The following is a 27,386-nucleotide window of genomic DNA, read 5'->3' on the forward strand; positions in this document are numbered from 1 at the left end:
CGTATTTAGTAGTTACGCAGTCTGGCTTATGCTATGCAAGTACACTGACCAGCAACGGTGTATCAGTGTAAAGACCCGCTCGCAGAGAAAACGGCTGGTAGTTTTTTCTAAAGGAAGTTCATAGCAAGTATTTGGGTCTTGTTGGCGATTTTTTGCTACATCGGTTTTCGTCTAAATAATCCAGTTTTTCAAAAAAAAATCCAGGCTTGACTTGATTTTTGAGAGATCTAATAACTCTCACTCAGAATTTCAACAAATGAAATCAATTGGCGTCAGTTAACTACCCCTGAAATCAAAATTGACAAATCCAGGCAATTATTTTTTTTTTGCGAACATCTATTTTATTTTTTTAATTTAAACTATACTGCAGAGAGATAATTTCCTTTCAAAAACTAACCCTCTTTTTTACAAAGCAGATTTGGTTTCGATCTCAAAAACCTTATGAGAAAGCCTCGCACCGCTATTTGTCTGAAAAGGAGATAAGTGCGTCATAATATCTATTTTAAATTTCTGTGTACGAGCAATAGATTCTGCAGTTGTTTGATATCGAAAACTGATCTTGATCCACTTTCTCTTCACTTTTTTATGATAAGCCAAGAAGATGTTTGCTTTACTTGTCGTAGGCTGAGGAATACCAGTTATATCTTTACGAAAATGATTGACTTCAAAGTGTGAGAGATTGTATAGTGGCAGAAAAACCGATACAATGTTATGAAACCAACAAAAAATTATTGTGACGGTGGAAGATGTAACATGAATAAACGTAAATATTGCAGATGTAACACATAAGGCTGTTGAATTAAAGTGGTGAAGCTCAGATCACTTGTTGTTTATTGTATTACGTCAACTGGTGATTAATATCTTCACGTAGAGTTAGTTGGTTAATTGCACTCTGTTCGTGGAGATCATGATCTTCATCAGAAGAACGTTTTAAGGTAATTAGAGGATATAAGACTGGTTTTAAAATAATAGACAGGCAAGAACAGTAAAGATCAAAATGGGTATATCAAAGAATTGATTTCCTTCTTTTTGGCATCCTAATAATCCGATCTCCTGCTCCAAGAAAATAAAGTTTTTAAGAGCCTCAAAGTAATAGAAGGAATATTGCCTATTATTTGCAGATTCGTACTGAACAGGTAAAAAATTTTTCGCAAAAATTAAATTATAGGAATATTTCAAAACTAGGATAATATTTCTTGCGTTAACTCAATATAAGATGAAGTCAAAAACAATATCGAAATTGACACTAGAAAGTTGAAAAAATTTAATACTGTTATGGTTTTCAAGCTTTATGTTGATAGTACGAACCATCACCAGAAACGACACTGCAGAAACAATTTTTAACATCCCCAGTGAATTGTTCTGAAAACCAGCAATTTGCAAATGAATCCTTAGTTTACACCAAAGAAATTAAACCTTATAAAAATGAAATTAAGCCTTAAAAATTAAACCTTATAAAATTAATTCTTTTGTGACTAAAACCTTCGACTAGACTATGAGAGTGCTGACATTTTTGTCAAACGCATTCAGATCAAGGTTTCTTACAATGCTTTTAAGGAAAATAATTAGATAAACATGGAAGGTAAAAGAAAATTGATTTCCCGCAAATTGTATGAAAAGCGAAAATTGCGTAAAACAGAAAATGTTTTTGACGAAATAAACTGAATTTTATTGAAAAAATCAATTGACACGTGGATCATTCGAATACTGGAAGGGTTTCTGTTTTTCAGGAAAGCAAGCAAAGGTGAACAATTAATATAAAGCACAAAGAAGTATTTTTACAAAAAAATATTTCTAGATTTCTAAAAAAACTTGGTTCTCCGTTGGTCAACATAAACTCCATTAGCAAGCACATTAGATAAAGTGACTATGGGGATTTAAAACGATTAGCAAATAGTAAATATACTGAGGTTTATAAAATTAAGTGGCGTAATTTTGTAACAATATAACGTCATTCGCAACTTCTCCGAACACAAATGTGAATACCAGCGGTCCATCTTTTCTCCAAAACGTTCTCTCCACCTAAGAGTTCCTGATAGTTTGTTTTAAGTACTTATATTTTGGCAAAAATTTAAAGCCTGACAGGAATGCATTTAATCGCATGAAATTGAAATGATTGGACGCAGAATGGAAAATAGTGATCTGATAGACGAAAGGATAGACAAATAACCAAACAAGTTCTGAAATACAACTCAACGAATTCTGATTGCTAATGAAACAATTTACCTTAAACTATTCAGAAAATTTTGAAAGATTTAATTTTCATCTCAGAGCTTCTACTGTGTCAATTTCATTGCAATAACAAAGGGGCAAGCAGATCAAACTAAGCTTGATCAGAAGAGCCCATTAAATGCTAGTAAAAATTTACACAGTACCTTTGTGGATACCAAATGAGAAGAAAGAGATAAGGATAACCTTTTCAGCACATTGGGCGACAAAAGTTTTTAACAAGCAAATTTTACACGTGTTCAACTGAGGGAAATATCCTTAAAAATAAAATAAACAAAAAATCAAATTTTAAACGAAGCTTTTTGAGACAAAATTACATATAAGACAAGAGCATAACGTAACAATTATCTTTACAAACAAGGCAACATTTTTAGAACTGCACCAGAATACTAGTACAAAAATTATATACCTTGATAGAAGTCACTGGAAAACTCTCAAATATTGAACTGAGAGATCAAACAGAAAAACTTCTGCAACAAAAAATTTGAATATTTTCGGAAAAAATCTGAGTCCTTTTTCAGAACAAAAATTATCAAATTTAACCAAAACAACCAGAGATGGACAACATGAAGTTGTTTCAAACAGATAACAAGAAAAAAGTGAAGACAATGAAAATTTTCCATTATTGCGGAGACGATAGTTTAAATTATAATAGATCCGTGCAAGATAAAAAAAAAGAATCATGTTTTGAGAAGCAAATTTTATACAATAGACTTAAACCATGACTCTAAAGTTATTCTTGCGTACAGATGATGCAGAACATTTTGAATACAAGACAATTATGACACCTTGACTTTATGGATGAAGAGAAAATGTCCGAAAGAATCTATTGATAGGGGCAGAACGAAACATATGTTCTGCCAAAGCAAATAGCACCAAAATGAAAAATACAATTAGCAATTAATTAATTGATTTGCATTATTTTGATTGGGATTAGGAAATTAGAGAGCGAAAACATAAAGAAAGAAAACACTATTCGAAATGACGCAAGTGATCAAAAGCTCTTGCGAAAATTTGTTTTCGCTCTCACTTTCTTTTTATGTTTTGACTCTTTAAAGCTTCTGGTTTTTCGAAAGATGTACTACTACAGCGTGAAAAAAACTCACTCTCTGAAATTTACTCGAAACATTCAAAAATTTTCACAATCAAATTGTGACGGCTGATCCTAAAATGAAATGAAACTCAGAGATCTAAATTCTATGAATTGGAAATTTAGATACTCAATAGCCAAATGAGTTGATGACGCTGGTAATAGCAAATTAAAATTATTTTCTTCGCTGTTTAGATAGGAACCAATTTTCAACTAAAGGATTTCGGGTTCGATAAGCTCAATGTTGCGAATAAAAAATTATCAATTTCACCACAAATAAATTCTGATCATTTTTATCACAATTTTGTCTAGGCCAAGCTATGTCTTTACTACATAATTTTTCTTATTTTGTAAAAAAATTTGATATAAATTATGTTTATAATTTTCCTAATTTTTCTCTAAACCTCATGAACAGATCATACTTTGTGGTAATTTGGTACTTGATTCTTGTATTATTTTTTCAAAGTCTCAGAAACTTTTTAAAAAGAACAAAAGGTTTAGTAAAATAACTTTAAAGTTGATCAATTTGGCTAGAAAATAGGCTAGATGTGGGCTCGAAAAATAGTCTTGAAAATGTGACACTGAGATATAACATATCTGTTGTTTGGAGATTCCCTCCTATAAAATGTTGCTGTATATGCGAAGTGACCGAAAAAAAATGTTGGGACAAAATTATCAAAATCCTGGCTAAATTTAAATGGAAAGCAGGATTTTTTCACTAATTGTAGACGTATTTGAAATCCGGGTTCCAACAGCTTCGATAAGGTAATGCAGTGAATTTACTGGATTCTTTTGTTCAAATTGCACCAAAATTTAGGCGAAACTGACATGAAATGCTGCCAAAATTGCTCAGAACTTTTTCTGAAATAGCTAAATTTTTTAAATCTTATCTAGAGAACTTCTAAACACAGAGAGCTTTAATTTGATACTACTTAAGTTACGCTTGTATGTCGTGAAAATTCACAGGCGTCTAAACAAAAAAGCGGAGCTGGCATAAATTTCTCCCATTTTTTCCAAAAATTGAGGGAACGGTAACTTTTTTTTGGTCTTCATAGTAAACTTTTGATCAATTATATCTGTGTGAAGCAACCCAAGCTCAGAGAATTGCTTTTGCGTGAGAATGAGTTTTTTTAAAAGTTTTTATTTGCAGCCTATGGTGTTCTCTTTTTCAGTTTCATGACGGATAATCTGTAATCAATTCCAGAAACTAATGCTAGCCGTAGGAACGCGTTTTTGTGATAACTAATCGACCTATTTTGGTGGCAGTATTCACCAGTTAAAGATCAGTGGTAAAGTCACGCATATTTTAATGAATTGAAATATATTTTTTTGTGTTTTCAATTATTTTGTTAAATTTGATTGGGTTCTCAAATTCGATGTCACTTTCGATCCCGGCGATTTGATTTGATTGTATACCGACCTTAGTTTTGGACCAGAAGAATAGAGCCATTTCCATCTTGTGTGTGAGAATAGCCCAAATGCATAACTCACGGAAGGGGTCCTCAAACGTCTTCAGGTTCAACACACGACCCTTCGGGGACTTCTAAAAATTGGCAATTATGATTAGATTTTGCCCATAAAAGATGTCGCCAGAGATTTTTTTAAAAATTAGAAACGGATGCTACCAAAACGTGGTGTTAGTGATACACAAAGCCAGTATGCAAATTACGTTAACTGTTCGTTACAGCAAATACGCACGCTTGCGGGAAGAGCAGTTACGTTTGTTCGAAAATGTTATCACTGTTTTTTTCTTTTATCCCGAAGCACCACCCTTCCCGATAGTATACGGCCGTTTCAAATTGAAAATTTTACAGCCCTTCATCGACAGATATTAATTTTAATGACCACATCTTAATTGAGTACCACATCTTATTAGATTAATAAAATCAGTATCAGTAAAAAACGCAATGATTTGTTACCACAAGCTTACGAAAACAGAAATATTCCAGAAACATCCAAATTATTTTACGATGAGCTTTGGATGGCTTTTGAAATTGGGGTGTACCTCAGTCTTAGAGCCCTTTTCGGGTGTCTGAAGGGTCTTGCGTCTGGTGTGTCTTCTGTCCGGAAGAGATCTCAGGTCATGCTGGGGACTGGCACTCGTCCAGGTGTGGATCAGGTTGTACACGTGCTTGATCTGTGAACAAAATATTTTCACTTTAAATGTAGAAATTTAAAAAATGAGTTTATAAAAAACAAATTGAGCCAGACGTACCAATGAAAATACTTTCACTGGGTTTCTGTGAACTGCTCGAATTTTGTTCGACCCTATATATCACTATCCCGACTTCTGCACGATCAAAAATAGGATGTGAAATTTGGGTCGAGTTCTGGTCAAATCATGGATCGTATAATTCAATTAATAAAATAAACTATGTAAAAATTCATTTATTTCTATAATTCTTTACTTAAAAAACTATACCACTTTTGAACTATCCTGTAAACTGGTTTAACTTTACTGTAACCGGATGAAAAATGAATAACCATAAACTTTTGATTAAATATGCATGATTACAAAAAAGTTCCTAAAATGAACTATTGCATGTAAAAACCATATCCGGAACACCTCCACACTAACCATGCTTGTTTTTTCTCATTACTTTGCATATTACTATTATTTTACCAGCTCTACGACTAAATAAACACATTGAAAAAGAGCATTTAAAAATGCTACCGAGAGAAAATGGTAGAAAAAGGCTTTTGAAACAAGTGGGCCCTAAAACTAAACAAGAATGCTAGGTAAAGTGCGTTTGCATATAATGTTCCGACCCCATTCATCGACCCTTTTGAAACACTTGTCCTCCAAATGAGGAACAGATAGAGAACTGTAAAAAATTCACGCCCATACTGTTCGAAAATAACTGGTGTATGATTAAGAAAACGTTTTTGAAGTCAAAAAAATTGTGACTAAAAAATCTACTAAAAGAATTAAATAACGCCGCATTAGATGGCCGAAACGACTTGTCACTAACTAGACTGCAAAATAAGACAAACAACAACAAACCCTATTTATGGCCCACCTTCAATATTTGCTTTTTCAACAAAGTCAAAAACAGGAGCAAATAAAACCTAAACTGAATAATTTACTTTGTAGTTTTTTTAGAATCCAGATAGGAAGTGTCTCTAATGAGAATAGGTAACATTTAGACAAAACAAAAAGTGGCTAAGCTTAAAAATGCGTTGATGTTTTAAAAATCAATTGATTTCAAAAATCAGAAGAACCATACGCTTTCAAGTAAAACAAAAACTTTTTATAGATTTACATCTAAAACTTTGGAAAACAAATGGTCATCAATGAGACTGTCAAAAGACTACACAACAGCAGCGAAAAACGGCAGAACTTCAGCAATCTCAAATAATTTTACGAAAACAAAATTTTGAACTATAATTTAACTTAGTTCTTTTTTGAGCAGTAATTAGCGCAATCTTTGAACGAAGTATGTGAAAAAGACAACAGAGAGGTAATTTTGACCAGTATCAAGAACTCCCAAAATCTTTATAACACAGTTCAAAGCCAACAATATCAAAGCCGTAAAACCATCGATTGAAACATAAAAACAAAGATTTTAAATTTAGTCTTAATCAGAAAAAAAGATAGACGATGGGCTCTGTCATTCATTAGACTGAGTGACAAGTTGATAAACAAGAGAGCAAAACCGGGAACATTTCCAAAAAAAATTATAATTTTGAAGGCAAATAATTGCAAAATCAATCAGACCATCAGTTTTTAACTGAAATCATTATTTGAGTTCATGCATGCCTTCATAAGAAACCATTGTGGTTTTTAATTATCCTGAGTTTGACCTACGACTACACGAACGACTAGTAGAAGTAAAACTTGAATGTCTATTCAAGATTTCGAAACAAAGTTTTTGGGGCCGTTAGAATATTAAAGAATTTTTAAACAAATTTGTATATGTTCAATTGTGCCTTCTTCTGCTGCAGGTTAGACCTGTAATTAATGTTATAATGTAACGAGACAACAAAAACAAAAAAGAAACTCAAAACTGGGCAATTGTCCAAAACATAAAAACTTTATAGAAAACTCTTTGTATCAAAGTTGGGCAACAAATATGTGAAACACAAACATTGCAATAAAGGTTAAATTTTAATCACTGGAAAAATGATGTGACAGATTTTTACAGAGACTCAGCCACAATTAACACAAAAATGAATAAAAAGCAAAGTAAAACCACCCCTCTTCTGAGTTTACAGAGATGAAGTCAACGGTTTCTTAGTTCTGCGAGTCGGACAAATTTCAGCAAAAAGGTCTAAAGTAATGCATTTGGTGCCATTTTTGATGAGAAAAGGTTGAACATATAGCCAAAATATTAGAGAAAAAATTGGGTCAAACATTTCAACTGCATGAAAAAATTTTTTTTCAATTAAAATTCTACGCTAGAACTCTATGTTTGTGGGTTTTGAAGTCTTCCGTGCTGGCTAGGCTAAAAAATTTTAAGCTGTCAAATAAATGAAAAAAATTCTTGTTTACGATTTAAAATGTGAAAATAGAGCAGATCAATTGGGACAATACTTTGATTAAAAAACCAATTTGAAAGTCTGATTAAAAATTTTCACATTAAAAGATCTTTTTTTGCTCCAAGAAACCTAAAGGCCAGGTTTTGTTATTGATGAGCGCCATATCCCTGCAAACGATGAAAATTATCCAATTATTAGTACATTTACAGCTTCCTTGACAAGTGCTCAATAAATTCAGTAATTTGATGTTGGTATGTTGAGAAAATACTTTGCAATACACAACAGATCGAAATAGAAATTAAATTGCTTCTTAAGACTTTCAATTTTATTTTTCACTTTCTTTCTTTCTGAGATTGCGAGTCAATAAAAGTCCTCCAATATGGCTAAACAAAAAGATACCATTTTTCATGCCATTCGGGTGCCATTTTTTAACATGTAAACAAAATTTGTGAAGAATCGTGGAACGAATTCAATTTCACGAAAAAAGTTAATGGTTGGCGCTGGTATTTTTCAACTTTTTGAAAGCTAATAATTTGTAATTTACCATCTCATTTTAACCGTCTTTTTAGAGTTCCCTAACGGGTAAAAACTCTTACATGGCCAAGTACCCATTAAAACTTTAGATTTTAATTCGAGGAAACGCTGTATACACTCAGAAAAAAATTTTATATAAATTTTGATGTTGAGTATTGACAATGATTGACCTTGAAGTAGGGCTTTGCTTTTCCGTTTCTAGCTTTCTTGAGCAGTTTTATCAACGGAGGGTACTCCGCACAGGATGTCTCATATATCTGAGCCAACTGGTTCGTTGTCAGGTACTGCCGGATGTCCAGGCCGTGTTCCAGGAACAGCTTGATGAACTCCGGCTTGTCTTCCAGAAGAGCCTGAAATAGGAAACTAGGGTCTTTCCCATTATAGCACCCCCTCCCCATCTTAGTGGTCATAAAACGTATATCCCCGCCCTCTCCTAATCATGCCAAACATGTACCATAATGGAGGTGGAGCTATATTGGGGAAATATTCGAAAATTGAGCTGCTTTTTCCGAGCTCTTCCGTTCGCGCCGTGAACGCAATTTTGTTTACTTTTCATTTAATTTTGACTGTAATTTAAACAAGGCGGCTCGGTAATGTGCAATGGCACATAAGGTTCCGACCCCGCTCATCCAAAATTTAGGCATAATTGTCTACCAAATGAGTAACAGATAGAAAAACCCAAAAAATATTTTTTGGGAATCCTAAAAAACCCAAAAAAGCCCAAGTATTTTTCAAAAAAATTGTGTATGAACGATAAGATAGCCTCCAAAGCAAATAACTCAGTGGATTGAAAATTGAAGCATTAGATTGCTGTGATATGCCAATATTAAGAAAGCGAGTCAAGATGAACAGCAAAATCAAACAACAACAACAACAAACATTAATTACATCAAAAACTTTATGTCCGTTTTAAAAAATAAAATTTAATAACAAAGTCAACATACCGTCAGATAAACCTAAAAGTAAACAAAATAACATATGAATCACCAGATAAGATATGGACCAGTCCATGAAAAGGTTTGGTAACAGTTAGACAAAAAAGAACAAAAACAGTAAAGTTAAAAAATTGGTTATTTTTTTAAAAAATTAACTTCAAATTAAAGAAAACCATTAGAAATCAAGTAAAATATCCCAAAAATTTATGGTTACCAATGCTTCTATAGAAAGGCATTAGGGCCTGTACTAATTCATTTTCTTTAAGCGGCTAAAAAGAACAACAAAAAACAACAAACAAAAAATCAATTGAAACTTGCCAGAAAACGCTGTCAAAACCGTCAAGCCATTTTTTGGCCCACAAATTATATTCGATTGCGCCTTCTTCGGACACCGATAACGTAGTATGTGGCCATTTATTAGTGAGACCAGGTAACAAGTAGACAAAAGAAGAGAAAGGGGCAAAAGTATTTAATAATTTTTATTTTTTTTTCGAAACAAAATTATATCCAAAGTCATGAAAGACATTATTTACATAATGAAATATTTAAACAGCGTCGTTTATTCATCCAAAGAAAGCCTTTGAGAACTGCAATTATCCAGAATATGTCTTGCGTCTACAAAAAGAACGTCAAATATGACAAAAGTCAAATTAATTTACTTTTTTGTGAAAAACCCGTGTCGAAGTCAGTAAGGTCATAACGCATTCCTTAAAAAAATAGATTTTGGGACATCAATCCCTTTTGACACCCTCCCTTGACACCTATAATTTCATATTTGACCTGTAATCAACGAGATTAGGAAACAAAAAGAAGAAAAATGAACAAAATTGCGAAGTTAAAAAGTTTTTTTTTAGATTTGGAAAACGATTGTTTTCAAATTCATGAAAGCCATCAGCTATCTACTAATATCAGAATGTCGGCTCATCTATTCCTCCATGAAAAGCCAGTTAAATCTGTCACTATACAGAAAAATTCATACGACCGAAACGAAAAAGCAAAAATGACAGCTAAAGACAAAATTAAAAAATTCAATTAATTTCTTCAAGAAAGGAGGGTCGAGGCCGTTAAAACGATAATCTATATCTTTCAGGATTTTATTATTTTCAATTGTGTTTTTTTTGAACGCTAATAATGTGATATGAGAACTGTCAGTAATGTGATGATGTGACTAGAAAACGTGAAAAACTGGCAAATATCTAAAAACAAAAAAAATCGGAAATCTAGTAGTATCAGAGCCAAAAAACAATAACTTCAGGCTTAAAACCGCAATTGAGAATAAATTTTTATTCAGTAGAATGATGAAGGATTCTTTCTCTGCTGACACTAAGCTACAAATTGACCAAATTAAGAGAAAAATAGAGGAAAAGTTCATTAAGCCATTATTTATTTAAAAATTAATTATTTTTAAAAAAAGAAACGATCATAAACTTTCATGTAAAAAACTAAATGCGTTAGCTTGGAGCTGATTAGGAAGTCAGCTGGAGCTATCACTCCTGAGCTTTAATTTGATATGTTCTGTTCTATTATTATTAAAAAAAGGTCTTTTTTCAGAAAAAAGACCGACTGATTACAATCCGAATTCTTTTTGGATTGTAACAGTCCAAGATTGGCCCAAAGCTAACCCTGTTAATGTTTATTTTCCGTTAGCAAAAAATTAATATTTCGAAAGTTGTAGATATAGATAATTTGTTAGTTGAAAACTCAAAAAATAAATTCTGGATTCTTGATAATCGACGACTAAAGTTTGCAAAAAACGGCAAATTTTTAATAACAGAGCACTCTCAGCGGAAGTTGAAGTAAGAATAGCCCCCTTCCGAGTCTACAAAGATTGTATTAAGGTTGTTTGGGGGTATACTGCCAGCAAATTCGATCAAAGTGGACTAAAGTAGCATATTTCGTGCTGTTTTTGATGAAAAAGGCTGAAATATTTATCCCGAGTTTTTGTCCGAAAAAACTAAATCAAAATAATCAACAATGATTGTTTGTCTGTAAGAATAAAATCAACGACACTATTCTTAAAAATTTTAACAAACTTTGGCAAAATTGACGAAAATGTAGGCAAAAATTTTGGAAAATGTGAATAAAAACAACGGGAATTCAGTCTACTTTTCTCAGAAGTTTAAACCTCGATAACTCCCTGTAGAAAACGAAAATTAAAAAAATCTTTTTAATTCCATGTTATAGGCTGGACGAGCTTTCTAATGATACCATTCTCAACTCTCTACGATGAATATATCGATCGGCGAAAATTGACTGAACAAAAAAACCCATTTGAGTATATAGTTCCTCCCCCCTCAAGAGGGGTCGGAACAATTAACCCCTACCCCTCGGAGTTTGCTACAAACAAAACAATATCTATTATTTTGTGCGCATAAGCTTCTGTTAATGTAGTATAACTTATTCTTTTCACAAGAATTCTTTTCCAATACCGCAAAGAGAGTTACATTTTTTCCTTTGTAGCATTACTTTGAAAATTTGACTTAATGCCTCTCAAGTTGTTTCAACAATTCAATACGTTAATGGAATAATTACTCGGTCCAATTGTAAGCAATGTAGTCAATAGCACCAATATAATAAACAATTGTGTTGATACCGTCTACTTCGCGCGAAGAAATAAGAGAATGAACACTATTCTCCAATCAGACGATTTTTGAACGGTTCGCCAAGGCGAACCTGAAGTTAACCGCGAAATAATTCGAATGCAGCTTAGATAGAAAATGAACTTATGCTTAGCGGCTGTAATACAATCGATTTTGAGTGCTTTAACATCATAGCATTAGCGCATTTGGTCATGGCTATCGACTTCGCATGAATTTTTCAAAACCGAAAATGGTGTTCGGAATTTTAGCCGACGTAAAAATTAGTCGAAAAAGTCAAAAGTAGGAACAAAAAAACAATTAATTGCCGAGATAGTTGATGTAAGCACACAAGTAGGACGCGCAATTATCTAACTCGCTTACACATAAAGTTAACGTATTTGGCTATGCCTCAGCGGCCTATGGTATTTGATATGAATCTATAACAACCGGACAAAATATCACGACCAAACATGTTATTCTCGCAATAAAATTTGTACGTTCTGAGATCTGATTGAGTGTCTCCTTTTCGGCTAATATTTCATTCGGCTAATTTTCCTTTCGGCTAATATTCACGGCACCACCCAACTACTGCACTTTTTATACACTTCGCTCAAGCGTTTGTGAGTACTCAAATCTGATTGGCCAACGCAAATTTGATTATTTTTATTTCGAACTATCTTTCCAGTTTGTTGCTTTCGATCAATTTTCCGAGCACCGAACCTCAAGATAAACTCATGCATTGTTTTGCAAGTTATTATCTATTTTAAGAGCTGTCTAGGAGATTAACCGCATTATTGATTGTTCCTGAACCTTAGAGAGTTGCAGAAAGTTTTTTCGTCTGCAACCCTTAGAGTATAATATACAGTCGTAGGTGAATGCCATTGTGACAGACAGGGCGTTTAGCCGACAATTTACGTAAACAGCATTTTACGTAAACACAACGACGTAATACTATGCCGACGTATAAGAGAGGCAAAACAGAACAAAAAAGATTTCAAGAGTGCCAAAAAGGAAATTTGTTCCAAGATTGCCAAAAAATTTTTACAAGAGTGCCGAAAATTTTTATTCTCAATAAACATCCATGTTTTAAAGCAGACCCGTTGAGGGCTCCTTTTACAGCCTTACGGTATAAAGAGTTAGGGCTACTTATTTCTACGCGCGAAGTAGACTTACCTATGTTTCTCAGACTAACGGACTCAGTGAAACACTGAAGGTATATTTCAATTATAACGGTGATTGTAAAGAATAACACCGGAGTCAGAGATACGGACATCGTGCAACTGCTCTATTAGACTGACTATCTTTAGTAGATTTCTCTATATAAAAGAGAAGAGTGTCTTCTCAGTCTCTGATTGGATGAAGGTATACATCCAGTATTTCTACTGCCACATACAACCGGGGATAAGAGTTTAAAATCCGAATTTGTGAACTGTAGCAGAAATACGCTGGATGTGTCATCCTCGTTGAATAGTGGGGTGAAGAATTGTGTTCTCTCTGAAGTGCGGTTGTGACTTGTACCGTCGTCTGGAGTCCTTGTTATTGAGTTAGTGAAGTAGTAAATAGTGTCGTCAGTGAGGGTTTTGTCTGATTGTAAAACCAGTGAGGGTGCCAGTTACAGGGAGTGCTGGCCAGTAACCTCAGTCCTGTTTAGAGTACCCAACTGCTCTTCACTGTCATGTAGTGAGGATTTGTTCTCAGTTGGAGGATCGCTTGTAATCAGTAGTCCCTGTCTGGTTTGTACAAGGTGATTTCTGTTTATCTCGATCTGGTACAAGATTAGAACCAGTCGGATTTAGCAGCTCACCTTCTGGTGGAAATCCATCTTTTAATTACTGTGTGAGCTACTTTCCCTATTAAATTTATTCGCAAAATTTAATGTCTGCTTAGTAAAACCCAACCAAAAGGAAAAAGAAAAGAACTCATCCGAATCTTCAATTGTGGCAAAGAAGAAATTGAAATTATAACAAAGACAGTGGAAATATAAAAAATGAAATAGAAAGAATAGTAAAGAGAAAATAAAAGTTCATGAGTTTCCAGAACAGTGAGTCTGTAATTTTTAAGGGACTGTGAGCCCGATGTTGTAGGACTGTGGCCTACGTCCGATATTCGAATTCAAAATCAGGCGCCTGAATGTCAGGAACCCTGGAGAATTCCAAGAATTCCTGATCGCGTGCCAGTTAAGCTACAAGGGCACGGGGAAATGGTCGACGTTGCAGTGTGAATGTTGAGGATCTGTGGCTCCTCTGCTGACGGCTCTCGATTGTCCAATTTGTTCGACATCCAGTCCCTGTAGAGGAGGTTGAAGGTGTGGCCGAACATGCAATTCGTGCCTCCTCCCTCTACACACTAGAGATACTTGATGGGGACAAGTATTGGACGGTTGGTTTTCGCATAAAACGGCGAAAACAGGAAATAGTTCTTTATCGGATCAAAATTTAGAAGAGCGCATTCACAATAATTTGGTTGACTTATATAGCTATGATTCATGTAGTAAGGTGAAGTGAGCATTGTGTTAGCATATTGGAGACGCGAATTCACGTGGATGAGTGGGTTTCCTAAATTACGGAGTCGATTACGAGAGAATTGTCGTCGTGGACGATTTCCATCTCTATTATAATGAGGTGATTGTGGTCTAGAGTTATTTGAATATGTATTTTTAGTGTTATAACCAGACTTGTTGTTATAATTAGGGGGTCCTGGGTATGGTGAACCGTTTCTACTCGGTAATTTAAAATTACTATTACCGTAATAAGGTTTTGTGTTTGAATGTGATAAATTGTTTGGACTTCTGTGTCTTGAATTGTCACGGTACCTCTACTGTTGCTTTTAGATCGATAAAAAAATGGTACTGTTTTAACGCTCATATTATTTGATGTGATTTGTTTGCTTGGAAGCTTTCGGTTACCTTTCGTCGCTTGATTAAAGGCTTTTTTTCGCGAAATTAAGTTTTTCGAGTTGTTTTGTGCATCGTTTATCGGGGCATGAAGAAATGCTGTGTCCCGAGCGCGAACTTTTTTTCAGGTTCCCCTTTAAAATTTGGATCATTTGAGTACTTGTGACGTATTTAGTTGATCCCATGAGCAATAGCTTGTTCCATCATATGTATATCATCTATTGTGGGATGAGCAATATCTAGAGAAAGATTATTTATTGACAAAGAAAGAGTGGTATTCGTGTGGCCTACGTCCGATATTCGAATTCAAAATCAGGCGCCTGAATGTCAGGAACCCTGGAGAATTCAAAGAATTCCTGATCGCGTGCCAGTTAAGCTGCAAGGGCACGGGGAAATGGTCGACGTTTCAGTGTGTTTGCAACGCGAGAAGAATGTTGAGAATCTGTGGCTCCTCTGCTGACGGCTCTCGATTGTCCAATTTGTTCGACATCCAGTCCCTGTAGAGGAGGTTGAAGGTGTGGCCGAACATGCAATTCGTGCCTCCTCCCTCTACACACTGGAGATACTTGATGGGGACAAGTATTGGACGGTTGGTTTTCGCATAAAACGGCGAAAACAGGAAATAGTTCTTTATCGGATCAAAATTTAGAAGAGCGCATTCACAATAATTTGGTTGACTTATATAGCTATGATTCATGTAGTAAGGTGAAGTGAGCATTGTGTTAGCATATTGGAGACGCGAATTCACGTGGATGAGTGGGTTTCCTAAATTACGGAGTCGATTACGAGAGAATTGTCGTCGTGGACGATTTCCATCTCTATTATAATGAGGTGATTGTGGTCTAGAGTTATTTGAATATGTATTTTTAGTGTTATAACCAGACTTGTTGTTATAATTAGGGGGTCCTGGGTATGGTGAACCGTTTCTACTCGGTAATTTAAAATTACTATTACCGTAATAAGGTTTTGTGTTTGAATGTGATAAATTGTTTGGACTTCTGTGTCTTGAATTGTCACGGGTGCCTCTACTGTTGCTTTTAGATCGATAAAAAATGGTACTGTTTTAACGCTCATATTATTTGATGTGATTTGTTTGCTTGGAAGCTTTTGGTTACCTTTCATCGCTTGATTAAAGGCTTTTTTTCGCGAAATTAAGTTTTTCGAGTGGTTTTGTGCATCGTTTATCGGGGCATGTAGAAATGCTGTGTCCCGAGCGCGAACTTTTTTTCAGGTTTCCCTTTAAAATTTGGATCATTTGAGTACTTGTGACGTATTAAGTTGATCCCATGAGCAATAGCCTGTTCCATCATATGTATATCATCTATTGTGGGATGAGCAATATCTAGAGAAAGATTATTTATTGACAAAGAAAGAGTGGTATTCGTGTTTGGGTTTTGTCTATCTATGTGTGTTCTTGTGATATCTTCTTGATGTGTTTTTCTACTAATTGTGCAAAAGGAAGCTGTGGTTCCAATAGAGTGAATTTGCGGTTTGCAATCTTTTATAGAGCTGTACTGTCTAATTGAGTGTCGGGTGATTTTACGTGTGCGTCATTCATTTGTGCAATACGCATATCTGGAGCGGTATTAACATATGCTTTTTGGATCATAAGTTCAATTCTGAGCACCAGTGTTTTTATTTCACCAGAAGCAGGTGTTATGCTTTCTAATAAAAATTTCGTTTGTGTCTGCGACTGCTGATTATCGAATGTCTTTTGAAATTCACGGCAAACCGCTTGACAGCTCTTTTTTATTTCTAGTGGTAAGTGTGAGTACCATTGCTGTGCCGGGCCAATTGGGGCCGTTTGTATCATTGCAATTCGTTCTAGAATCCAAGCTTCATGGTCCGGTGAGTCAATCTGCTCTGGTCCCGCTGTCATTACTTTATTTGCTGTGATAGCATTTAAGAAATCTTCCGTTTTTTAGGTATGATCAGTACCATCAATTGGTCTTAAAGACTGTTCCATAGGCACTGAGCCTTCTAAATAGGAATACATCATTTGTGTATTTCTGCGAGCTACAGGTGACGGTGTTTGTGTAGAAGCCGCCTGTAGAGAATAAGGGGTGGGAGCGTTTGTTATTTGTAATTTTTTTGTTAATTAAGTTGTCTAACAAGCTTTACTAATTGTTGCGGAGTTATTTGAATATTTTGGTTATTAGCTAGTGGTGGTTGCAGTGACTTATGTAATATAGCAAGTTCAGTATTAAAGTGTACAGAGTTTTGTCTTTGTAAGCGTGGTGAAGGTGTGTTTATACTTGGTAATGTCGATAAAGTTGTGTTTAATGGATCGGAATTCTGTGTTAATTCAGTCGAATATACAGGTTTCCTGTGTTGTTGATTTTGATAAAAGTTTGTTATTAGTGGTTTCATTTGCGGTAGTAGTATTATTGTTTCCAGTGGTTTTTTGACCATGATCTTCGAGATCAATTAAATTATTAACTGTGTGTGATGAAAAGAGTGTTCCATCATCTAGTAATGTGGAGTTAAAGTCTGTTTCTGTAGTTTCATTAATATAAGCGTCCGTGGTTTGTAAGTGGACTATATTATCTAAATTTTTTTATCGGTGATGCTTCAAGAGACATACTTGTGTTTTCTGGAGTTTCTGTACATGTAAATGGTTGGTTTTCTGCGTTATAGTGTTTTCTCGATATTATTATGATTGATGGACAATTTTTGTATAGATTCCGAGGGTACTTCTTCTGTAATAGTGATGAAATGTTGTGAAAACCAATTCGGATCATAGATATAATGTAGTGTTTCTTGTAATTTAGGTATTAACTGTGTATACGTTTCAGCTATTAGTTTTGTGGCTGGAAAAATTCGTCTTACTGGACTATTCCAGAGTCTGTGTATATAGCAAGATCGAAGTGTAAGAGAATCGAGAATCTTTTCTTCGTTTAGATCCGCATCTTTTACAGAGCTTATATAGGTTTTAAGAAGATGAGTGAAACCTTCTTTTTCTTGTCGAGCGATTTTATGTACGCTTTTTTTTCATGATTGTAAAGCAGCAGTATTAAGTGTAGAAGCTAGACGTTGGAGAAATTCAAAAGAAGATTTTTTAAATACACCTGCTCTATCCAAGTGTTGCATTTCTGACCATACACCTTTAAGGAATTCAAATAGTGTATCTGATAGTGGGTTAGATAAAGTGTCATATATGAGGGAAATATATGTGTTTGTGAGAGGATCACACAGAAAAAGAATGGTGCCCTTTGTGAGCTGAGCTCCATATCTTTCAATTAGGTACGAAAGAACGACTGTTCTAGAATCCAAGCTTCAATTTCCGGTGAATCAATCTGCTCTGGTCCCGCTGTCATTACTATATTTGCTGTGATAGCATTTAAGAAATCTTCCGTTTTATAGGTATGATCAGTACCATCAATTGGTCTTAAAGACTGACATAGGCACTGAGCCGTCTAAATAGGAATACATCATTTGTGTATTTCTGCGAGCTACAGGTGACAGTGTTTGTGTAGAAGCCGCCTGTAGAGAATAAGGGGTGGGAGCGTTTGTTATTTGTAATTTTTTAGTGAATTAAGTTGTCTAACAAGCTTTACTAATTGTTGCGGAGTTATTTGAATATTTTGGTTATTAGCTAGTGGTGGTTGCAGTGACTTATTTAATATAGCAAGTTCAGTATTAAAGTGTACAGAGTTTTGTCTTTGTAAGCGTGGTGAAGGTGTGTTTATACTTGGTAATGTCGATAAAGTTGTGTTTAATGGATCGGAATTCTGTGTTAATTCAGTCGAATATACAGGTTTCCTGTGTTGTTGATTTTGATAAAAGTTTGTTATTAGTGGTTTCATTTGCAGTAGTAGTATTATTGTTTCCAGTGGTTTTTTGACCATGATCTTCGAGATCAATTAAATTATTAACTGTGTGTGATGAAAAGAGTGTTCCATCATCTAGTAATGTGGAGTTAAAGTCTGTTTCTGTAGTTTCATTAATATAAGCGTCCGTGGGTTGTAAGTGGACTATATTATCTAAATTTTTTTATCGGTGATGCTTCAAGAGACATACTTGTGTTTTCTGGAGTTTCTGTACATGTAAATGGTTGGTTTTCTGCGTTATAGTGTTTTCTCGATATTATTATGATTGATGGACAATTTTTGTATAGTTTCCGAGGGTACTTCTTCTGTAATAGTGATGAAATGTTGTGAAAACCAATTCGGATCATAGATATAATGTAGTGTTTCTTGTAATTTAGGTATTAACTGTGTATACGTTTCAGCTATTAGTTTTGTGGCTGGAAAAATTCGTCTTACTGGACTATTCCAGAGTCTGTGTATATAGCAAGATCGAAGTGTAAGAGAATCGAGAATCTTTTCTTCGTTTAGATCCGCATCTTTTACAGAGCTTATATACGTTTTAAGAAGATGAGTGAAACCTTCTTTTTCTTGTCGAGCGATTTTATGTACGCTTTCTTTCCATGATTGTAAAGCAGCAGTATTAAGTGTAGAAGCTAGACGTTGGAGAAATTCAAAAGAAGATTTTTTAAATACACCTGCTCTATCCAAGTGTTGCATTTCTGACCATACTCCTTTAAGGAATTCAAATAGTGTATCTGATAGTGGGTTAGATAAAGTGTCATATATGAGGGAAATATATGTGTTTGTGAGAGGATCACACAGAAAAAGAATGGTGCCCTTTGTGAGCTGATCTCCATATCTTTCAAGTAGGTACGAAAGAAAGACTGTTCGCGAAACTTGTGATGCTTTCTCTGGTAAACAGAGGAGAAGATTTTGCTCTACTGCACAATAGTGATATTTGACTTGTTTTGCTATGTTTAAAAGTATATTTAATTCATCTTGGTTTTGATAGGGTTCAACTTCAAAGGGTAAAACGTCACGTGTAAGAAGCTTGTTTTGTTGTGTAAGAACAGCTATTTGTAGATTGTCAGAGTGTGAATGAAGATTAGAGGAAGTTTGACCAATGTGATGATTCATTTTGATAATATTTGTGTTTTGATTTTAAGTAATATGTGTTTTTGTTGGGATTGTGTTCCCAGTTTTCTGAGTTTTAAGTGCAAAAAGAGTATAAAATTATATAAACTAGATCTAAGATTTGTTCTCAGGAAAAAATAGTATGTTTTGAGTGAGTTCATTCGGCTAAATTACCTTTTGGCTAAGCTTCAAGGCACCATCCAACTACTGCACTTTTTATACACTTCGCTCAAGCGCTTGTGAGTTCTCAAATTTGATTGGCCAACGCAAATTTGATTTTTTAAGTTTTCGATCTATTGTTCTAGTTTGTCGCTTTCGATCTATTTTCCGAGCACCGAAACTGAAGACCAACTCTTGCATTGTTTTGCAAGTTATTATCTATTTTAAGAGCTGTCTTGGAAAATAACCGCCTTATAAATTGTTTCTGAACTCTTAGAGTATAATATACAATCGTAGGTGAAGGTCATAGTGGCAGAAAGGGCGTTTAGCCGACAATTTACGTAAACAGCATGAAAATTAATATCGTGGTCTTTGGATTACGCACAGCTATGCACAACAACGTAATACTATGCCGACTTATAAGAGAGGCAAAACAAAAAAAATTAAAAGAGTACCAAAATTAAAATTTGTTTCAACAGTGGCAAAAAAAATTTTACAACAAGTGTGCCAAAATTTTTTTATTTTTAATAAACATCCATAAGTTTTAAGGCAGACCCGTTGAGGGCTCCTTTTACAGCCTTAAGGTATATAGATTTAGCGCTACTTATTTCTACGCGCAAAGTAATCTTACCTATGTCTCTCAGATTAACCGACACTGTAAAACACTGAAGTTATATTTCAATTATAACGGTGATTATAAAGAATAACACCGGAGTCAGAGATTCGCACACCGTGCAACTGCTCTATTAGACTGACTATAGTTAGTAGAGTTCTCTCCATATAAAAGAGAATAGTGTCTTCTCAGTTTCTGATTGGATGAAGGTATACATCCCGTATTTCTACTGCTACAGTTTTCCTAAAGTTTCCCAAAGTTTTCACGAGGGATCGTTTCAGCAATCGTCCCCCATTGATACCTAGCAGAGAATCGCCCCCTCTTTTAGATGAAGTCCGGCATTTGTTTTCAATCTTTATCCCAGTTCGGCTATTTGCCATACCATGGTGTATTTTATTCTATTTAATTTTCTATAGTATGGGCATGCATGGATATTTATAAGCCGTCTCTGATTGGTTAATAAATAGCTCGCTTAAATTCTTCTCAAGAGTATCCCCCCTTCGCAAAAGGGGGCAGCTGTTGAAAACATCCTTTCATGAGTATTATTCTCTGGTAAGAATCTTTTCCAGCTCGAATTGGTTACCATTCTCAAAAAAATAAGAAAAAAGGTATCGCGCCCAGAACCCTGTTTCAAACAGATGAAAAGACCAATCCGTTACCAATCCCTCTAATAGTTATCAAATTAACTAATTATGTTTAGTAACGCAAGAAGTACGAATTGAAAATTTGAACAAAAATTATTGGATTTGAACTACTGCGCCCGGTTTCAATCAGACAAACTTACCACTACGCTAAAATTCGAGGGTTTTAAATATCAAATTGCAAAAATATGTTTAGGAAGGCAAGAGGTATTAATTGATAAAATGAGTACGAGAAAAAACTTTACGCCGGGCGGGGATTGAACCACTGCGCCGTTTTGTTTAGATGAGAAGATCACTGCGCTGCAAGTTGCTGTTTCAATGACAGGAACGTGTGATTATATTTGTGAGGCAAGACATAGAACGTGATTGAGAAAGTAGAAGAAAGAACACAAAAACAATTGGTGCCTGGTGTGTTTGAATCACTGCACTTTGTTTCATGAGGTGAATTGACCACTTTGTTACAAGTTGTCGTATTCTGCTGAAAAAAGGGCATCTAAAATTGCATGTGTCTGATACATTGATGATGTTTAAGTTTTGGCTTTTCTGTTGTTCTTTTATGACCAGTAGTGGGCGCGGTTTTCTCACTTTAAAAGTGTTAACGACTGAACCCGTTAAAAATCCAAAATAACAAAAATTAACAAAAAGAAAAAAATAACAAGACAAAAAAGATGAACTTTAAAAAATACTGAATAAGTGTTATGCTGATATGAACAACAAACCACTGAATCAAACCACCCAGAGCGTTTTATTTTGTTGTTGATTGAATGATTGCAACAGGTAATGAAGAAATCAGTGGAATCAGTAAGAAAAATAATTGTGTTTCGCATAAAAATAATTCAGCTAATCAATTAAAGTGACAAAATTTTTCGGTGACTCCCATGGCGTATTGCGTATGTTTCTAAATTCTACCATTTGATAAAAACCACGCAATCTAATATTCCGACAGTTTTTTCAGTTTTCTGCTTTAATGTTTTGTTGTCAAAGCAGTCAGCAGTCGGCTAATTTACTCTGTTTGTTTACTTAGTAGAAACGCTTATGGTGTCATTGATACCTGTAGCAGACTGGTCACAGCAAAATATAGAGAACAAAGAAGGAAGAACGTAGCTATTACTTTGACTCGCCCAGCAATTCATCCTTAACACCAAACTTATCATAGTTTTTGAGCCTTTTTTGTGTATCTTGACTATTTAGGTGTTAATTTTTCCTTTTTTTCACCATTTCAGTTTTTCCTCTTTGGAAAAAATTAACAAAAAATGATACTGAGCAATTGCGCCATGGAGCTGTAATTAGCCCGAATCTCAGACCAACGTCCGTGACGAGTTTCCATTGTTTCTTAGTGTGATTCCAGATGGCATGGCGCAATCCTTTTTAAAACGAAAGCTTCAGCGTTGATATTAAAACCGCAGAAACATTGGCAAACTTTGCCTCTTCTGGAATCTGATAATTTTTCTGATTCAAGGTCCGATCCCAGAGAAGATGACAAGGATCCGCTACCAGTTTGCTCTCATTGTTTATTTCTTCCTCGTATTTAATCTGCGGACGCTGTTGAGTGGTAGACGCAATGTGAAAGAAAAAGAGAAAGAAAAAGTGGTGTGTGATCTTTGAGATTTAATCCCTTGGTCTCTGAAAACCAAATAGCAGTTCATTGGCCCTAATTGCACCCGCACGACTGATCAATCGCTTTAATCCTTCGTGGTTCTAGTCGCAAATTTTGTCTTAGACTTCAACATATGGGCTTCGTTTTTCAGATCTGAACAATCCTTCTCTTCAGGAAAAACTTTTTGTTTTGTGATATTGGCTGCTCTGCTAATTCAAGTTTGCTCAAAGATTTCAGGCAATGTTCAAATTAGTTGTTATCAAACTCTCCGACTTTAACTGGACAAATGATCCAAGGTGCTTTCACGTCCGTTTTTGGGACACTTTATCTTATTCCGATTGACTTGCGGAAGTATAGTTTCGGTTTCATTTTTTGCACGTGTCTGAGGTAATCATTTGATATTATACTCTGATTTGAATCTCGTTGATGTGGAATTTTATCGTCTTAAATCCAATCTGATCCCGTCAATACTTGTCTGAGGCCGACGATTTTATTTTGAGTTACTTTTTTGATAGGATTCTATTTATTGGGACCAAATTTAATGATTTGACAAGTCCAAAATGTTTAAACCAAAAGCTCTGACCGAGTGTTTGTTTGGTCACAGGATAGCTTGGCTGATGGTCTCTCAGAGACTGTGTTTGGTCTACAAAGACATCTGCGAGGGTCTGCTCGATCGGGCCAAAACCTGTATCGGGTTATTGAATTTTCTTTTAGCGACCCAAATTAGTCTTGCTTGTAATAGTCTTTGCTGCTCATCTCATCCAGTGTTTGTTGCTGTTATTTGTGGACGAAATTACAAAAATTTGGGTCGCATGAAGAAAATATGGTTCAAACGAGAAAGGTTTGCGTCAATCTGACGGCTGTTATATTTCAAAAAAAAAATCTAGTTTGATAAGACGAAATCCAGTTGGTGAGAGAAATTAGTATTGGGCACCTGTTTGATTGCTCAAAAAGATTATCATAGACCTGAACAATTGATTTTTTTTAACGGCAGCCTTTATCCAAACATTTTTATCATCAGAGGATAAAAACACCAGAGGAGAAAAAACTTCTAATCGGAGAAATTAAGGGAGCTAAGGCTCTACTGAAACGAAAAAAAAACGGCTGGACCAGATCGCGCCCGTCCGAAAATGATCAAGCATTTAGGAAAAACAACGCTGTTGGATCTCTTCAACGCCACCTGGAACAAGAAAATAGTCCCCCAATTGTAGCAAACATCGGACATACGACCCATACTCAAAAAACAGAAGAACTTAGAGAATCATGACTGGTACACACAGACACCCATCATCCAATCAAACTAAAGCCGGTTACCGGCAAATTCACGGCACGAATGATCTGTGAAAAAATGAAGCATCCCGGAGAGAAAATACTTACACTGGGAAACCAGGCTGGTTTTCGAATATAGAGATCAGCTGAAGACCGGCTCTTACGACTCTCACAATATATCAATGACGGCTTTTAACAAAATTTTCAGAAAAGGAAGGTTCTTGCATTAATTGATTACACCAAAACTTACCACACTGTATGGTGAGAAGCTTTGCGGTCGAAACTGACTTTAAAGAGTTACGATCGAGAGATAGTGCAATGGATCCAAAGCTGGCTGAGCCATATGCTTGCCTATGTCCAGTGCTGAAGTCGAAGCAACAAAACAAAAACACTCAGAAAAAGCGTTCCCCAAATATTGTCATCAGAGCTCTCTTAATCCGGATTTAAGTTGATTTAAAATTACAAAAATCATTATCTCGAAAAAAAGTGTAAATGCAGTCTTTTTACCATCACAAAGTAAAATAAACGCGAACTGGAGATCGACAGACAGGCAACAAATATTCAGCATTGATAAGTCAGCGAGAAATTAATTAATCGAAGCACAGTTCCTTACTTCTTCTCAGGAACTGACTGGGGTGAGGACTAAGCAACCTTAAGCCAAACCTATTTCGGAAGCGGCCGAACCACTGAATTGTAAGTCGGACCAGCTTGCAAACCATGGCCTTCGAAAACTAGCAGAGAAGATGTGAAACTGAACCAGATGGTTTTTAGCAAGAGCAATAACAGGAGAGCTCAAGAGCTCGACTGAACGAAAAAAAGAACAAAGCAGAACTGACCACAATCGAGGACGCTGCCGTCCAACAAGCCATATTTGACGTTGACAAATTACTGCATTTAATGGAAATGAACCCCGGAATATTGATTCCTGGCAAACAGGTTCCACAACAAACGGCCAAACAAATTTGGTGCAGAAGAAGAAAACAAAGCTTGAAAAGGATCTTCCAAAAAAAGGTCAATGCAGTCCTGTTCCCTGGTCCAATGAAACCGCAGGTGAGAACAACGGTTTACATCGAGCGAAGTGACACGACAAAAAGTGACCTAACTGGGATGCCAAGCCCTCGAAGGAATTGTCAAATCAGGTGACAAGGGTGACAAGGTTCACCACCTACAACAAAGGATCAGCAGTTGAAAGCAAATGATTGGTAGAGCGGGTGTCTTTGTTGTAGGTTGAGATCGTAGACATAAGTTGCACAACCAGTGGATTTTTTCACAATGTTTTTTTTGGGTCGAATTGGTGACCCTGAAGAATTGTCTATAAAAACACCCACACGAAACTTAGAAGGTCATCATGGACGTGCTTTCATGTGTCAAGAGAATGGAACAGCTTCGCTAATCAACCTCTCCGAGGAGAAAACACGATCAACAAGCACAGTTCTGCGTCATGGAACATAAAGACAGGAAGATTACCTTTCTTTTCATCTCGTTGCCAACTCAAGTGGCCATTGATGGGAACGAAAAAGCAGACGGCCTGGACGAGCGAGGAATGAAAATGATGGAAACTGCTGAACCTCAATGACACACACAGCCGGCAAAATCATTAAGAGTTTCGTGACCAACGAGGCACCCTCCAGAAGAAACAGGGACGACAACCTCAACATGAAAAGCAGGTGGAAATTTGTAAACTGAGGTCTAGCCGCCACACTGAGCTCCAAAACTAGAGACAGGAAATGGGCAAATGAGAGAAAGAACAGTACAGAGGATAGAAGGAGAACCAGCTATATTTAAACACATTCTACTAACCTGTCCTGTCCTAGAGACGTCATACAAGACATTCAAGACTTAAACGACATTTGGAAACACACAAAAAATGGCACTCGACCTCTGGAACAAATGGATTGAGCGATTTGGCTCCGATTAACACACACACCTGGCTCAGATTAACACACACACAATCTCACATACAATCACACACACACCCACACACACACACACATACATACAAACATACATACACACAAATATGCACACATACAGACTCAGACACACATCGTCAGAAGATATCTTTTGTGATATCAGAAGATGTTTTATGAAGAGTCAAAAGTTGAGACTTTTGGGAAAAAGTTTCAGACTTAAAAAGTTCTCAAAATTTAATCAAAATCGTCACAATTTACGTTCAAGCTGAGATTGTCCCAACTACAACTTTGATTCTTAAGTGAAAAACCACACAGCATTGTTCTTGTCATCTAGCATAACGAATTTCTTCTAGTAGTTGTGCAACCCACCCCACCCCTGCCTACTCTAGGGGGCGCGGTCTCGGTGATAATTAATGATTCGGCCGCACACGAAAGAGAATAATCCAACTAACAAGCGTTTTACCCTTTAGTGAATTTTTTTGACAAGTTCCAGGTTGTGAGCCGAGTCTCTCACTCCTTCCTTGTCGGCCGAACGTCCTGTTTTCAATTATTCCTACTTGGGCGTAGAACTAGGACGATTTTAGTACTGAACAAGCATATTCAATTACTAACTTGCAAAGTCAGTACAGGATTAGTCAATTTCTTGTGTATTTCTTCATATCAACATTTCAGACTCGCAAGATAAAATCAAGCAGCATTTCAGACTGGCCCTCCGAAATTTACAGAAAAACAGACAATTCCTAAACCAGTAAATGTTACATATATCGATAAAGGTATGGTCAATTATATTTTTCGCATTATTGTTAAAAAATTTTTTTTCGCTGTATTCATCAATGCTTTGGAAAGAATAGGCAATTTTGATGTGATATCATATGTATAATTCATCTGCTTTTTTTTCAGTCTGCGCATATATCCCAAAAGCGCAGTCCAAATATGATAAAGAGTAGTACCAGATCTATTTTTAGTTTATCTTCTGTTTTACGAATTGCCCGTCGTGTGAGCCAGAACAAAACTTGAGCAACTTCATTTTTCCCTCAGTTGTTTTCTCAGCTCAGTCTGTTGATTTTAGTTCTTTTACATTTTCTGTGACTTTTTGTTCTGTTAAGAGCTACTTGTTTTTATTGAACAAGGGATAATATTTCCTTGATTTTTAACTGTTGAGTGCCCTGAGAACAAATTTCTATCTATTTTATAATATTAAATAATTCAGAGAAAAATTTTTTTGTTAAAATATACTGGCCAGTCTATATTTTGATATGATCAAAGAACGTACAAGGGTAAAATATCTATAAACAGTCCTGGATTTTCACTGGTTCAGTACTGAATTGCTCTGGGCGGTAGTCCCGTGTAGAATTGTATTATTATACAATTGCTACATCTAAGACATTGGAATGCATGGCCAGTCAATACAAATTAGCCGACACGCCTTTTACCCAACAAAAATGACAAATTTAATTACTTAGCCAATTGGAAACTATATCACCGACGAGATAACTGGTTAAGTTGGCGTTG

The 27,386-nt window shown here is 35.5% G+C and overlaps 1 protein-coding gene across 1 annotated transcript in view; it reads right to left on the reverse strand.

The window, feature by feature from the left end:
- The window catches only part of LOC142350494 (uncharacterized), a 169,801-nt gene that overhangs the window by 28,468 nt on the left and 113,947 nt on the right, over positions 1 to 27,386 (reverse strand). Inside the window, exons 15-17 of the mRNA XM_075402344.1 lie at positions 8,503 to 8,682; positions 5,325 to 5,456; positions 4,740 to 4,862 (exon numbers count right to left, since the gene is read on the reverse strand). Coding sequence (XP_075258459.1) covers positions 4,740 to 4,862; positions 5,325 to 5,456; positions 8,503 to 8,682 — 435 coding nt within the window. The remainder of the gene's footprint in view (positions 1 to 4,739; positions 4,863 to 5,324; positions 5,457 to 8,502; positions 8,683 to 27,386) is intronic.

The sequence above is a fragment of the Convolutriloba macropyga genome, chromosome 12, assembly GCF_964194025.1.
Source record: "Convolutriloba macropyga chromosome 12, txConMacr16.3, whole genome shotgun sequence".
NCBI lineage: Eukaryota > Metazoa > Xenacoelomorpha > Acoela > Convolutidae > Convolutriloba > Convolutriloba macropyga.